This window comes from Cyclopterus lumpus, chromosome 11 (assembly GCF_009769545.1).
Source record: "Cyclopterus lumpus isolate fCycLum1 chromosome 11, fCycLum1.pri, whole genome shotgun sequence".
Lineage (NCBI taxonomy): Eukaryota > Metazoa > Chordata > Actinopteri > Perciformes > Cyclopteridae > Cyclopterus > Cyclopterus lumpus.
In genome coordinates, this window is record NC_046976.1 from 7,255,915 (window position 1) to 7,270,690 (window position 14,776).

General features: G+C 43.9%; 2 protein-coding genes across 5 annotated transcripts; one reads left to right on the forward strand and one right to left on the reverse strand.

Annotated features, from left to right (window-relative positions):
* Positions 1–944: 944 nt before the first annotated feature.
* On the reverse strand, positions 945–9,971 carry LOC117738958 (SH2 domain-containing adapter protein E-like). Its single transcript, XM_034545164.1, has 8 exons — positions 9,894–9,971; positions 7,775–7,954; positions 6,970–7,601; positions 4,672–4,798; positions 3,454–3,690; positions 2,767–3,013; positions 2,388–2,507; positions 945–1,975 (listed from the first exon to the last, which is right to left on the reverse strand). The coding sequence occupies exons 3-8, from the start codon at positions 7,468–7,470 to the stop codon at positions 1,792–1,794; spliced, it is 1,416 nt and encodes a 471-aa protein (XP_034401055.1). The 5' UTR covers positions 7,471–7,601; positions 7,775–7,954; positions 9,894–9,971; the 3' UTR covers positions 945–1,791.
* pygo2 (pygopus homolog 2 (Drosophila)) lies at positions 8,646–13,919 on the forward strand. 4 transcript variants are annotated; one of them, XM_034545160.1, is made up of 4 exons: positions 8,646–9,416; positions 9,569–9,632; positions 10,252–10,304; positions 10,430–13,919. In XM_034545160.1, exons 2-4 carry the CDS (start codon positions 9,581–9,583, stop codon positions 12,215–12,217), a joined length of 1,893 nt encoding a protein of 630 aa, XP_034401051.1. In that variant the 5' UTR covers positions 8,646–9,416; positions 9,569–9,580; the 3' UTR covers positions 12,218–13,919. The 4 variants fall into 4 exon arrangements, with proteins under 4 accessions (XP_034401051.1, XP_034401052.1, XP_034401053.1 ...); XM_034545161.1 differs by having other exon boundaries at positions 8,646–8,820; XM_034545162.1 differs by lacking the exon at positions 9,569–9,632 and having other exon boundaries at positions 8,646–8,820.
* The last annotated feature ends 857 nt before the right edge of the window (positions 13,920–14,776 follow it).

Genomic DNA, 14,776 nt, shown 5'->3' on the forward strand with positions numbered 1-14,776 from the left:
TTTCACTCTAACCTGGCAGAATAATCAAATCCCTTTTGGCCAATTGGAGCAGTAAACTTCCAGAGAAATTACCAAACCACTGAAACCCCAATCAAGCTCTTGCAGTTAAAAGATTCATTATACTCAAAAGTGCCCTCATTCAGTCATTGGAAGCGTCTGTGAAGAGGCTGCTTCCTCGGGGACGGTGAGGCAGTTTGACGCTTTGATCACTGACACAAACACACCCTCACATGTTGCTGTTCATGTTGTTGATTTATTGGGATCAGAAAGAAGCATTGAGATTCACATACTTTTATTCTAATCGTTTTTACAATTTCTGAACAACAGGTGTTGATATAACAAGTCAAGAAGAACGGCGAGTTATGCTTTGCAGGTGTGTGTCCTTGTAAAACGTCCGCTTCAGTGCTCTGCCAAAAACCACAAACTGACCTTGCTTAAATCTTTGAAGAGATATAGAAACTGGCACACCTCCAAAACAAGAGAACATAAGACAAAACATAGCCTTAGTTCAACCATATTTTATTGTCATCCTGGCTTTATTGCAGATCAGAGTTGTCCGAATGATTTCGAGCATCTCTAAACTAAGAGTACACATACCTGGCCAAATGTTTGAGTTTCAAATACACAAAGAAAAATAAGACTCTAGTGAATACAATATAGTTACCACTTGTCAAGTTGGTCGTCTGCCTCTTAGCACCAGGGGGCATTAAACCCTGAGGGAGAACAGCATCAGAGGTCTGAATGAACAATGGCTTCTTCTTTTTTTTATAATGGTGTTGTTTATTTTATTGCAATTGTTGTTATTTAATAAATGATCCCCATGTGTAGACATAAAGTCTGACAAAAACCTTTAATTGTACAATGTTTTCTCACTACAAATCATAATAATCTGCAGGGTTTTCCACCAAATGGACAGGGTTATTTTTGCTGAAAATGAAGTGCGGTCTCAGTTCTCGTCATGAAAAACAGCAACAATTGTAAAGCCATGGTCCGTCAAGCACATTGCATCAGGGTGAATCACTCACTCTTCACAGCGCAGATACCACAGTGGAAACAACTCCCTCATTCACAGTAAAACAGAGGAAATCCTCAAGGGGCATTGGATACAACCAACAAGTATAGGAGCATAAATTAGACACATGCTGCAAGCACAAAATATTAAAATAGCTGCTCTTTGTTCATAATAAGTGTAATGATATGCTCCGTGTTTGGATTTTACCCATCAATTATGAGGAAAGAAGAGACTTCTTTGTGTTGGCATTATTGGTTGCAGTGTACCAGCACATCCACCAGGGGGGGAAGGAGAGCCACAAACTACTGAGATTCTAGTCCTTTCAGAGAGTCAGTAGTCCTTTCTGCTTCATAGTAAATATCACTTAGTAACAATAACAACAATATCACGTGGAGCTTCTAGTAGAGCCACACTGGATAATTAAAACATCAGAGTATGAGTCTTGGTCCCAATCCAACTCACATTTCATCATTAGAATTGCCTCATCGTCTCTGATGCAAAACAGCAGCCTGGATGTTTTGCATCAGCTGAACATCAAAAGTAAAATGAAGACATAAGGAGACACAGAGTGAGCTGCAAATGTTTTGTGATCATCAAATAAAAATATCATAAAAATAACACAAAGTAGTGTCCCACAGGCAGGTTATAAAGTGAGATGGAAGCAGTAGGAGTACAGACTGGTCAGAGATGTGAGGTCGGGACTGATTTCTGGAAACATTGTATCACTGCAGGCCTAGAGGTGTGTTTGTTTTGTATACCTAAGCTCGGGTGGGGTGGAGTCAGTGGATCCGAGGCACTGGATGCAGCAGGGTCATGTGCTCAGCGCCGTCGAAAGGCAGACGGCGGGAGCAGTAGTGGTGCACCACCTCTGGGATGCTGGCGAACACGCAGCTGCTCTGGTCCAGGGTGTAGCCGTTTTCTTTGGTCTGGGCAACAATGATGTGGACGCAGCCTTGGCTCGTCCTGAGTCACACAAAGGACACCGAAGGAGAGAAAAACAATTAACCCGTTTTATTTTGTCAAATAGGATGATGATCTGTGTGATTTTTGCTATGTATGACCCATTTGTTGGCGTTATATTTAATGTATATATTGATCTTGATGTATTCCAGATCCTTTTTCATAGATGCTCGGCCCCCACATGTGGGAGTATCAGACTGCATTGTTCAGCTCTGCTTTGATTCGGCTCAACTTGAAAGTGGAGTGACTCTAGTTTGACTCTTAAAAAGGGGGATTATGACATAAACAACTTTCCTCTGCTGAATTTACAACTGGACCAAATCCATCTGAATCCCTTCATAGAGCACAGTATGTGATCAATATGTACAACTTCCGCCCTTGAGACACCACTGATGCACTTTCAGGCTGCACTCACTTGAGGGCGATGGAGTACTTGCTGCTGTCCGACTCGCTGTTCCTGACCAGGAAGCTGGCCTCTTTGCAGGACTGCAGCTGAAACTCCGCCTCCTGACGAGTCACAAAGCCATGGTACCAGCTGAGAAAGAGGGTGAGAGTGAGGGGGATTACATTTTCATCTGCTGCTTATCAGGTCTGGATCCTCATTTCATACAAACCTGTTGAGCCTGACTCTGACGTAACACTGAGACCTATTAACAATCTGGAGTGAGGCTTATATAACGCATAATCAGACACATTCTGACATTCATAACAATTTAATTAATTTAAAAATAGTGTGAGTGTATTGAGTATTGCAGTATTAAATATCTAAGTGTTATGCACCCACAGGGTCTCACCTCTGTTTTTCCAGGGGCAGGCAGGGGTCAACGCAGCAGGCCTCGGGGTCGGGGATGCTGCCGGGGGTGCAGGACGGCGACAGCGTTGTGGGAGAGGACCGCAGGATCTTCTGGGTCCAGCTTTTCTGCCTCAGGTGCTGGTGCTGATGCGGCTGCGGAGGCTGGGCCAGTGGATGTTGGGGCTGCCTGGTGAGTGTGGGGTGAGGTGTCTCCTCTTTGGTTTGGCGTTCAGGGCTGTCAAACTGTGCTGGGGACGAAGAGAGGCGAGAGAAGATGTCAATTCATACAAAGAAAGAACTGAGTTAAAACGTTGTGCCGAAGCCTCCAGTAAATATAAAAATAAGAAGACGGCAGTTTGATGAATCATGCAAGATGTGATTCAATATGCTGTTAGTCTATGCAGCATATGAAATATAAATGTGAGAGCAGACCTTTGTTGTTGTTTTCAACAAATATACGTCATACTGATCTGAGGTGGAGAAGTGAAAGGGTTATATGAGTTCAGCAACACTGTAGCCAGGGATGTGTGTATTTTAGTTACTTTGAAAAGCGTTGCTATATAATTTATAAAGATAAAGATTAATGATCTAAAAGTGCATGAAATTCAGTTCAGCTGTTGCACGGAAGCAAACATTTCCTTGTATCTGCGATCAAGATGGATGTGGTGTAAAAAAATGTTCGCTGTACCTGACAGAGTTTTGACAATATGCTCTTTCTTCCACTCCCAGGGCAGCTCGTACTCAGTGGAGGGTCGGGGATCCAGCTCAGGCCGCATGACCACCGCCTTGTCCCCGTCACCACTGTCCTCATACGGGACGTCATATATCTGTAAGGGCACGGGCGGACTGTCCTCCACCGTTCCCTCGCTCGCCTCCACCAGCACACACACCTTCAGCAGGTCCTTGGACCCCCGACGTCTAATTTCTTGCAGGTAGAAAACAAGGGATTCGAGATTCAAATCTGTGGTGGAAAATCAGTATAGAACCACCACGCAGAGAGGCAGCCTGCAGAGATGCGTGTATCCTTTTTATATGGTTATAATGCCGGTTTGAATGTTGGTAATAATTAATGCCATTAATAAATGTTAAATAGGTTGTAAATGAATGGATGTTGTTTCAGGGGATGGTTATATGGTCCAATCACTCACAAACTGAGTCCTTCCTGCAAGGCTTATAACTGATCAATAACACATAGAAAAGTATTTATTCACTTTTGACTACTTTTAAAGCCTTTATAATAGATCATTCAGGTCAGTAACCCAGGGATTCAGCTGCCTTGCCTATTGAGTCATAGTGACATCAAACTCTTTCTTACTTCCTCAGTATGATTTAAGCCTCATAAATTGACTCAGTCACATCATCACATCCTCTGTAGACTTCTCTGAGGAGGCCTGGAAGTAGCACAGGCACTGATTGAACTGCAATACACCATTTACATTCACAGCAGGCTATTGTGTAACCCTTGTAATTAAAACAATGGCGTGATGGAATGAAAGGTCGGGGGAGCATGTGATTGGCCAACAGACCGCCAGTCTTCCTAGATGCTGGGAAGTTTTGATAAATGGTCAGACAGCTCCATATAGGGGGTTACACAGAGAGGAGGTGGGGGGCACTGAGGGGCCAACTTCCTTTTTAGAGAATAGTACCAGGAAACAGAGACAGGAAAGAGGAAGCAGGGGCAGGAAACTGCACCTATTGTCCGAACGCAGCACAGTTGCCACGGCAACCCCGTGGGGTTTGTGCATTCGCTACTCGGCCTGCAGAGACTGAAAATGGCATTCATTCACACGGGGGCTACGTGTGGAAACGTCAGCTGTACACATTCTGGGATTCAGGGGCTGAATGAAATATCATGGTCACAGCTGACAGCTAGAAGGCAGTAAGAGCACATTGATGAAAGTCTCACCTGTAATCATCTGCTGGGCATCATAAGGCTCCATGTATCCATCGTTCTCCCCGACCCTCTCAGCCTCCCTTTGCTCTCTGGTCTTCTGGGCATCAAAGGGATCTGCGTAATCCTCAAGGATGATCACCTGGATCAAAAAACGCAGGAAATTAGAATGGCATCAAACATTGTAGGGCTAAAAATGTGCCAGGCGTATAAAAAAAGAAAATGTAATTCCCCAGCTAGGGCAACAATTACTTCTGACGTTTCCAGCAGATACAACTGCAGAGAAGTTGACATGGATGGCTAAAAGTAATAGATACATGGTTGAACATAACCTATTGTAAGTCGCTTTGGATAAAAGCGTCAGCTAAATGACATGTAATGTAATGTAATGTAATGAATCCTCCACGTGGTAGTAGTACTAATATCCAACTAAAGCTACTGAAAATAAAAAGGAATAAAGACCATGGACCGTTCCAGAGTGAAACAAATTGCATTTATATAATTGTGTTAAATATCATCCAGTTAAAAGTAGGGATGCAACTAACGTTTTACTAAGAAATTAATCATTTTGTATGTAAAATGAAATATACCCATTACATTGGTGTTTGAATAATGTAGCCGATGCTCGACAGACGCAAATACATATGCAGGTCTAACAGCATGTTACGCATTCACCTCTTATGCAAATAACATCATATTCCTTATTAAAAAGGAAACATAAGACACAGCAATAAACCTGGCGGCTGCAGTGGAGATCAGTAACAGGGATTTTACTCCCTTCCTGAAATATAAAACTCCCATTTTATTCTTCCTCTCTTTTGTGTGTCTTTTTTCATCACCACCTCTCCACTATCACGATCCCTGACTTCACTATCTTTCTCTCTCTTTTATTTTTCAAAGCCAAGCTGGAGGGGACTCGGGTTAGTGCCTTTGTGTCAAATAACACTGTGCTTTTTATAACATGATAGCCTTCTTCACCAGGGGTGCTGAATCCAGTGAAAGAGGGGGATGAGGTGGAGGAAGGAGGGGTGAGAGAAGAGGGAAACTGGGCCAGATTACATACAGGAAGGTAAGGCCTCATGTCCGACCACAGCTTTGTATCCAAGGCGAGGTCGGCGGGTGTAAAGGCGAAGGGTGGAGAGGAAGAGACAGAGAGATAGAAAGACGGACTGGGAGGAGTGGACACAATGGGTATAGTGGGGACAAAGGGGAGGGAGAAACTGAAACAATAATATCAATTTCCACAGCTTGGACTGGATCCTTGCTATGTTATAGTCAACAGTATTGATGACACCATGCTAAGAGAATGCTGCCACATATTATGTATGAATTAATAAATGTAATTTCACATCCAAACACCAGCGAACAATCAGTGGTGGTTTAATTAAGTAAAAGTAGCAATACCACACTGTAAAAATATAATATAAGTAAAATGATGAGTTTTGATGCCATAGAAACAAAATGTACTAGACAGAATGATTACTGTCATTGTTATGGTATCATTATATTATATTATGAGGTTATGATTACCAGTGGTGGAAGAAGTAGATTGTTTACTGAAATAAAATTAGCAAGACCGAAGTAAAAGTTTATGCAGAGCGGCGCATAACTAGATTATAATTGCTGTTGATCAGTGATCACTAATGTTGCTGCATGCTGCTGAATGTGTAAATAATTAGAATTACTTTATATACTGTCGGGCAGCTTCATTTTACACAGCATTTTGTATTAGTTAATAAATATATTATATTTGGTCATAATAATCCCAAACTGTAAAGTAACGAGTAAGTAAAATGGTGGATTAAAAGTAGTATCAAGTATAGCAGAACATGGAAACAATAAAATACAAGTAGCTCCAAATTGTACTAAAGGATCTATTGAGTCAAAGTACTGATGTGTCCGAGGGAAAGCTAATTGTAAGTTATTGCTATGTTTGGTGGAGTAATCCTTAATATAGTACCATTATACACTAATCATGTAACATCTTAATCTGAAAGTAAAATGTAAGTAGTTTTCAGATAAATTAAGCCTACCAACACAATATGTCCTTCTGAAATGTAATTATAATATATATATATATATATATATATATATATATATATATATATATATATATATATATATATATATATATATATGGCATACAGTAGCATACAATGGAAATACTCAACATTGAACTGAAGTGCAATAGCCTATAGAAAATAGGCAGGGAAACAAATTCTACATGTATTTAGTTTCGGGCCAAAGTACGGTCCGTTGTGATATCAATAACAAAACTCAAGTCTCAAAATATAGATTGCATCGGCCACTCACCGTCTCCGTCTTGCACTGGACTGGTTTCTCTGCTTCGGGTACCACTTGATTGGTGATGGTGGCGCTCTTGAAGTTGGGGCTTTTGTCCTGTTTGTCCACTCTGATCAGCCGGCTGATGAACGCGTTGGCAGATGGAGAGCTTTTCGGGGGTCTGTGCTGCTCCTCAAACACCGGCAGCGCTTTGGAGTTCTTGCGACTTTTCCCAGACAGGAGGTTCTCCCAAACTGTTCCATCTTTCGGGGAGATGGCACCACTTCTACTCAACTCTGTGGCGGAGTTCTTCCGGTTTCTTCCGGAGAGGAGAGACCCGACTCCTCCGCCTGTGTTGTCACCAGAGGAGTTCTTGCGATGGCCCGTTTTGGAGCCCGTTGTTTTGGTACCGATGCTGGCCACCAGCCCGGCTTTATTGGCTCGAGGTTGTGAGCCCGATTCGGAGGCTGAGCGGATCCTGTCGGCACCATTCTTCAAGTTGATGGGGAACTCCTTGAACCACTTTGCCATGGTGACTCGGTTGGAAACCAGTACACCTCTCTGCCTGCCCCGACGCCTTTTAGCGCCATGCACCACAGGGCTCTAGAGACGCACCTTTAGAAATCACAGCCTCTCCAACAAAAGGCTTCCGTTGCTTTATTCTAGAGCATGTGCAGACGAAAGGATCTCCACTCAGTTTAAGGCATGTCATAAATGCGTTCAAACGGCAATGGTTATATTATTAAACCTTCAAACTAAAAAGTTTGGAAGTAAACGTACAGGTTGCCTATTTAGCAATATAAAGAAACAAATACCCCATTTGTGGTTTTCTTACACCTGTTTCTTCTTCTGTAGAGAACTAGTTGATTCCCGTTGAATGGAAAGATGACTTCGGAGTGGGAACACCCGAAAGAAGGCAAAGTTCTTCTTGCTTCTTATCTGTGGTCCAATTCCCAGAGTGGCTTATCTGGTCTTTCACAACCTTCTTCTGTCGCAATGGGGCTCCTGACTGCGCCTGGAGTATAGAGGGGAGGGGGTATCTGAAGTTAAGAGGGGCGGCAGGACAGGGTGGGCGGTGATAAGCTTTTAACGAGAATAACCTTTTGGGGAGTTTATAGGCTAACACCTAATCCACCGAGGATATCGACACCTTCCTTATTCGTTGGCTTTATAATTAATATAGCTTCTGTTTTAACTGTAATTGTGTAGTAAATGTATACATCAAAATGTCTGTTATTTAAATGTTAAGTATAAATATAAAAATATATATTGGCTTTTTAAAATGTTGGTATTTCAATACATTTTGATTAGGCTCGGAAATTTGAAAACATATGTACATAGAAGCCTACTAGCTTAATGCGGGATGTTAATTACATATTAATCATAATGTCCCTCCATAATGTTTATAATTGGCTGTCCATTCCTACTTTAATTTGGGTAGCGTTGGGAAATGGTCTGTTCTGAGCTGCTCCACATATACCAGTGAAGGGTATGACACCTATTCTAACAATTTAGAAGAATGCTGTTGACGGCGGTGAAACAGATGGTTGTTTAAAGAAATAACGATTTCATTATATATACTATACAACACAACCTGTATTTTATCCTTATATTGTGTAATGCTTTTTAATTTGACGAAGCATACACATGGACTCCCCCATGTTCGTGATGAGATGTAACCTTCCATGGTGCGCGATACTCCTGCTTGTCCCTCTTTGTCCGGTGCGACAGTAGGCCATGATAATTATGGCAACATTTGCGTTTTTGAATGAATTATAGTTGAATGGTGGATCAACAAGCATACACCGTGTGAGGACTGGTTTCTGGCAATGACACACCAGAGAGTTTCAATTTAAAGGACAGCAGAGCAACGGAGAAAGGGTACAGTTTGCTTCCAAGACAGTCTGCAAGATGGCTAGCTATCTTCAGTGGCATGCTAACGTTAGCTAGCAAGCTAATGTTAGCATATAGTAAACAACAGTTGTCAAAACATGATAAATTGCTTTATCTTATGAATGATGTGATACGTAGAATTGAGTGCACATTCTTTTCACAAATGACTGTAGAGAGGCCAATCACAGTTTCGGATTAATGTCCCGGTGTTGCCGCTACTTGTTTAAAACCTCAACGCTGCTAGCAAACCACACATTGAGTAACGTGGCTAGCTAGTGAGCCACGGCAGAGGCTAGCTGGTGGACTTCTCTGCTACACATCTGTAAGTGATCATTCATAGAGGGAGGTGGGGGTGCTCTGGAACTTGCTCGCGCTGGCAGTCAAGCCAAGGTAGCGAGCGACCCGTTTCACTCCGATCTGGTTTGCAACGGGGCGAACTGGCGCTAAATAACGTGAACCAGCTGAGCTTTACCTGACGAGTATTTGGTGACCAAATCCCGGCGTGACAGACACCGTGGCGAAAGATTGGCAGCAGCAAAGGAGTTTGCAGACCTGGGCCGGCGTTATAATCTTTAATATACATGGTACTAACTGCTGTGAGGATAACCATTTTAACGTGATTGACATGACCTGAAGGCAGATTCCACCTACTTTGGCTTAAAGCCTTCAAGACGTCGTTATTTTTGTAACTTTTTTTTTCTTGCACATGAACGGTGATATGCCACTTCACCGACAGTCATATTAGCTAATGGCTGCCGAATCGGGGAGACTACTGGCGGGACAAGGAAAACGAAGCAAAGGTAGGAATAAATTTCACCCATCTCCCAATCAGACCGGAATCATCCATTACTGCGCTGCAAAGGGCTGCACTGGTGCTGTTAGCAAATCCCTTCTCGCCCCCCACCCCATATGTAAACTTCACGACTGTCTCTGGTGGTGGCTGTTTCTCACAGAGTGGATCTGTAAACGGAGTTCATGTCTATCTTGCTATAAATGTACCTTCAACTCCGTTTCCTCGTTCTCATGTCCTCGTCTTTTCCTGTCTCCCTCATTGACCTTACCTCTTCTGCCTCTTTTTGCGGCCTCTTTCCCTCTCGCCAGGGTCATTTGGTCTGCCTGGGTCATTTGCGATTCAAGGCTTCATAACCTTGGTGATGGTAGCGCCTGGATGTTCAGCATCTTGTCCTCATGCCAGTCTATGTCCCATCATTGAATCCATCTCAACTGTTGGACTGGAAAAAGAGGCCCTAGGTCTAATGCTGCTCCACTCTGTCACTAAGGGGTATTGGCCAATCCAAATGTGATGGTGCGCTTAATTGGTGGTGGACCAATAGCATGAGACATGGAATCCTATTTTTGTCATGGCTAATAATCCATGTCTCCCTTTCCACCCCTTCCCTCCATATTTAAATTTCTCAGCTTCACAGATGAAGAGCCCGGAGAAGAAGAAGGCGAGGAAATCCACCAACCAGGTAATAGTTGTTTTTTGCAATCTGATGCTTTGCTACATAAAAGAAACAACGAAAAGTAGACTGCGAAGTAATCGGTTCTTGAAAAAGCAATAACAAAAAAGTAATATTCTGTGTTTTTGTTTTAGGCGGCAGGATTCTCCCACCTCACAGAGTTTGCACCTCCTCCCACCCCCATGGTGGACCACCTGGTCGCCTCCAACCCCTTCGACGATGACTTCACGCCCCCATCCCGACCTACTGGAACAGGTGGACCAAGTAATGCTCCATTTCTTCCCAGCCCGGGTGGAGGAGGTGGGTATGTCGCTGGGGGCAGAATGGGCGTAGGCATGGGCTTCATGGGAGGCCCAGCAGGACCAGGCGGCGGCCAACCTGGACGGAGGCCACCGTTCGGACCTCCATCCAACGCCGGTCCTCACCACCAGCTCGGCTTTGGAGGAATGCCTGGCTTTGGAGCTGGCGGTGGGGGCGGTAGTGGGGGAGGTGGAGGGGGTGGATTCCCCCCTGGTGGCCCTTCTCAGTTCAACATGCCACCAAACTTTAGCCCTCCCATGCACCCCGGGCAAGGATTCAATCCCATGTTGTCTCCGGGGGCTATGGGAGGTCCTGGGGGAGGGGGCCCACCCCACCCTAGGTTTGGCATGCCTCCACAGCAGCAACATGGACAGGGTGGACACCCATTCAATAGCCCACCGTTACCTGGTGGCGGAGGTCCCAGAGGACCCCCACATGGCCCCCTGCCTCCCATGGGAGGAGGCATGGGTCCTGTGATGAACATGATGGGTGGCATGGGCGGTGGCCCCGGAGGCAACATGGTGAGTGGGTTACCTGGTATGCCACCTCAAGGACAGTTCCCTCCCTCACAGGATGGGCCTTACCCTGGCCCCAGTCCACCAGGGCCAGGCAACGAGGATGTAAAAAACTTTGGTGGAGGAGGGCCTGGGCCTCAACAACAACAACAACAGCAACAACAACAACAACAACAGCAGCAGCAGCAACAGCAGCAGCAGCAGCAGCAGCAGCAGCAACAACAGCAGCAGCAGCAGCAGCAGCAGCAGCAGCAGCAGCAGCAGCAACAGCAGCAGCAGCAGCAGCAACAACAACAGCAGCAGCTTAGCCTAAATCCTAACGGCCCTTCTCCTAATAATACCCCTCCTGGCCCTCCTTCAAACTCTGGTCCACCGCAACCAGGAGGAGTCTTCCCTGGCCACCCTGATGTCCAGCAGCCCAATTCCAATACACCTGGTCAGCCTCCCTCAGCACCGCCACAGCCTAATCCCAATTCTTCTCCTACTGGTCCCCTGAATGGATCAGGCCAGCCACAGCATCCACCGCCAAATCAGCTACAACCCCCCAGCAATGCAAATACCCCAAACTCTAACAACTCAACCCAGCAGCAGCAATCCACCCCACCAAACTCTGCCCCTGGCTCGACTCCATACAACCAGCAGAACAACACTCCCGGTGCAGGTGGTCCCATGCCAAATGCAGCCCCCAACCCGGGTCAGAACAGCATGACCAACAACAACGGAGGCAACACTCCTGGCAGCAACCCAAATCCCCCCTCTAACTCCACTTCGACGCCAAACACCCAGTCTCCCCTGCCCCCTGGTCCTGCGGCCCCCTCGACTGGGCCTGGCACTGGCCCCGGAAAACTCGGCGGCCCCGGGATGGTGTTCCCTTGTGGCCTCTGCATGGCGGAGGTGCATGACGATCAGGACGCCATACTGTGCGAGGCGTCGTGCCAGCGCTGGTTCCACCGTGACTGCACAGGCCTGACAGAGCCAGCCTACGGGCTGCTGACACGAGAGAGCGCTGCCGTTTGGGCCTGTGACTTCTGCATCAAGACCAAGGACATCCAGGCCGTGTTTGTGCGTCAGGGATTAGGCCAGCTGGTGGCAGCTAATGAAAGTTGAGGAGTGGATGACAACAGAAGCGTGGAGGAGGAGCGCACATCAGGACAAACAGAGACAGTCTTTGCTTTGATCTAACTGAATGACCTGTGTCATGTCAGCTACTCGTCCAACTTTCTCTTGACTAGCCCTTTACTTGTTCACTACACAGAGAAACACACTCATTGACATTCATGCTTATATACAGCACTTTGAGTGACTCATGGTCAATTATTTTTCTTTCCTCCGCCACCCCCCCCAAACGAGTCAAAAACATGATGAATGTTAATCTACACAGTCCTTCAGACGTCTAGCCTGCCAACCAGCAAAGCACTGACACCAACACACTACCTCACACACTTTGTGACTGACTGGCATGGACACTCCCGCAATGGCTGACTCGCCACACTTGTGCACCGCTCGAGTAGGATGACATTTTAAAACCACGTTAGGAGAAGAACGCGATGTTGAAAAATGTGTGTGTATTGAGACAATGACTTAAATCATCAGCGTTATTCTCCATTTTCTTGGCTTTAAATTTAAAAAAAAACATGATATATAAAATCTTTAAAAAGTGTAGAGAAAAAATGTTTAAAGAGTGCCTGGAAATCTAAAAAGGGACTTGGGTTTCATTCATGAGCTTTATTTGCCATCAGAATGCTTCATTTGATCACATTGTCTTTTTTACTGCAATTGAAAGAAAATCGAAAACTACATTATTATATTGCAGCGCTAAGTTTTATGTGTTATGTGAAACAAAAGTAATTGTGGAGGGGGGGTACATTTTTTAAATTTTTAATTCTATTTTCAGTTCCTCAACACACGCACACATATACACGCACACACACACACACACACACACACACACTTTGACCATGTACATCTGTCATTTGGTGCCCAGTGCTGATTAATCCAAAGGAGTCCCCGGCCGAGATATCAGCCACTTCACAGATATAGTTGTAAATATTAGGACAAAACAATTGTCTGGAACTTCCATCACTTGTGACCATGCTACAGAGTTGACCAATGAGCAAAATACTAAGTTAAACTTATGTGTCTTGGTTGTATACAGTATGATGTTTTGGTTTTTATACAGTATATTTGAGTCAACCTTTTTCTTTTTATCTCTGCAGTAAACATGAATTGTGAAGTCAGTGCTTTTGGATGGTGTTGGCAAAGCAAGTAGTGACATCATGTCATCAGATTTGCATAGTCCTTTAAAAAAAGTAAATACAAAAAAAAGAAGACAAAATACGAGTCTGGGACGGGGGTGCATGGGAACCAATGCAGTAACTGTCTGATCTGTTTATGTTTATATTCTGGCCTCTGCACTGCAACAGGCCTTGAAGTAGACCAAATAACTTAAGAGCGAACAATATCCATTTCTGTCACGGTATAAGGTGTTTATAACTATTCTTCCCTCCGTCTCTCTTTACTTTTCTTTATTCAATGTCCAAGTTGCCTTCTTATTTTCTTGCTCTCAGCTGTTCCTTTTTATTTTGTATTGTGCTGTGCTCTTGCTCTTGCTTTGCTCTGGCGCCTCCTGGTGGAACCTGGAGGAACCAGTGAGACCCACCCAGGTGGGGAAGGGAAAGGTACTGAACTCTGAAGTAAAGACATCATTTTTGTTTTGTACTTGTCCATGTTTGTTTTTATTCACTTTTTTTAATTTGTTTGCTTATTGTTGTATTAAAATGAGGGTTGAAAAACCCAATGAAACAGGTAACAATGTAATTTATTTGTCCTAATGCTCAGTTACACCTACATATAATTTGTATTAACTATTTACGTAAAATGTTTCTGAAGTCATCAACTGAGATTTATTTTAAGTTTAGAAAAGTAGGTCAAACTTAATGATATTGGTCTGTACATTCTTAATGTCCTAATTTCCATGTAAATTTACTGAAAAGAATAATAATTTTGGGACTAATTAAAGGTAAAATTGGTACACTTCAAATTAATTATGATAAAATACGATAAACTAGAGAATTTTATTCAGGCCACAGCCTAAACATGCACAAGTATAGGCAATCTGTCAATAAGCAAACAATTCCAACAGTAGTGAATAGTAATGATTATCATTATAATTTACTTTGTTTTTAAATGGAGCTATTCTCCATTATGTCTGCTTGTAATTAGTACCAAATGAGAAAGTTCTTGCCAGAAAACCTCGACATGTTATTAGGAGATCATTTGGATATTTAAAATGATTGTGCGTCATGGTCTTGACAAATAGTTTGAGTTGGACATGAAATATACCCTTCAAATTTAAATGATACAGTATAAAGTATGTAAGTAGCCCTTTATGTAGATGAAGGAAGATGATTGATTGATATGTTATTTGGTGTACAAGTACAAACAAGATGTTCCCCTCCAAGAAAATATGCTCCAAAAAAATATAGGAGCAATTTTTCCTGCCCACATTCATTAGTGTCGCCTCAGCAGTTTGTCTCCAGTTTGAACTCCATTGAAAATGATAGATCTGTAATAACGTGCGCGCGTGTGTGCGTGTGCGTAGAGATGAAACTGAGCCCACAGCAGGCACCGCCTCTTCGGGGAGCCGCCCACCAATGAAGTCGGTCC

Bases quoted from the DNA above. Each gene is read 5' to 3' on its own strand.
- LOC117738958 (XM_034545164.1), bottom strand. From the start codon at position 7,470: ATGGCAAAGTGGTTCAAGGAGTTCCCCATCAACTTGAAGAATGGTGCC. The intron at 4,799-6,969 runs GTGAGTGGCCGA...TTTTTGATCCAG, and splicing joins TCCAGTGCAAGACGGAGACG to GTGATCATCCTTGAGGATTA. The intron at 3,014-3,453 runs GTACAGCGAACA...CTTCGTCCCCAG, and splicing joins TATTGTCAAAACTCTGTCAG to CACAGTTTGACAGCCCTGAA.
- pygo2 (XM_034545160.1), top strand. From the start codon at position 9,581: ATGGCTGCCGAATCGGGGAGACTACTGGCGGGACAAGGAAAACGAAGC. The intron at 9,633-10,251 runs GTAGGAATAAAT...TAAATTTCTCAG, and splicing joins ACAAGGAAAACGAAGCAAAG to CTTCACAGATGAAGAGCCCG. The intron at 10,305-10,429 runs GTAATAGTTGTT...TTTTTGTTTTAG, and splicing joins CGAGGAAATCCACCAACCAG to GCGGCAGGATTCTCCCACCT.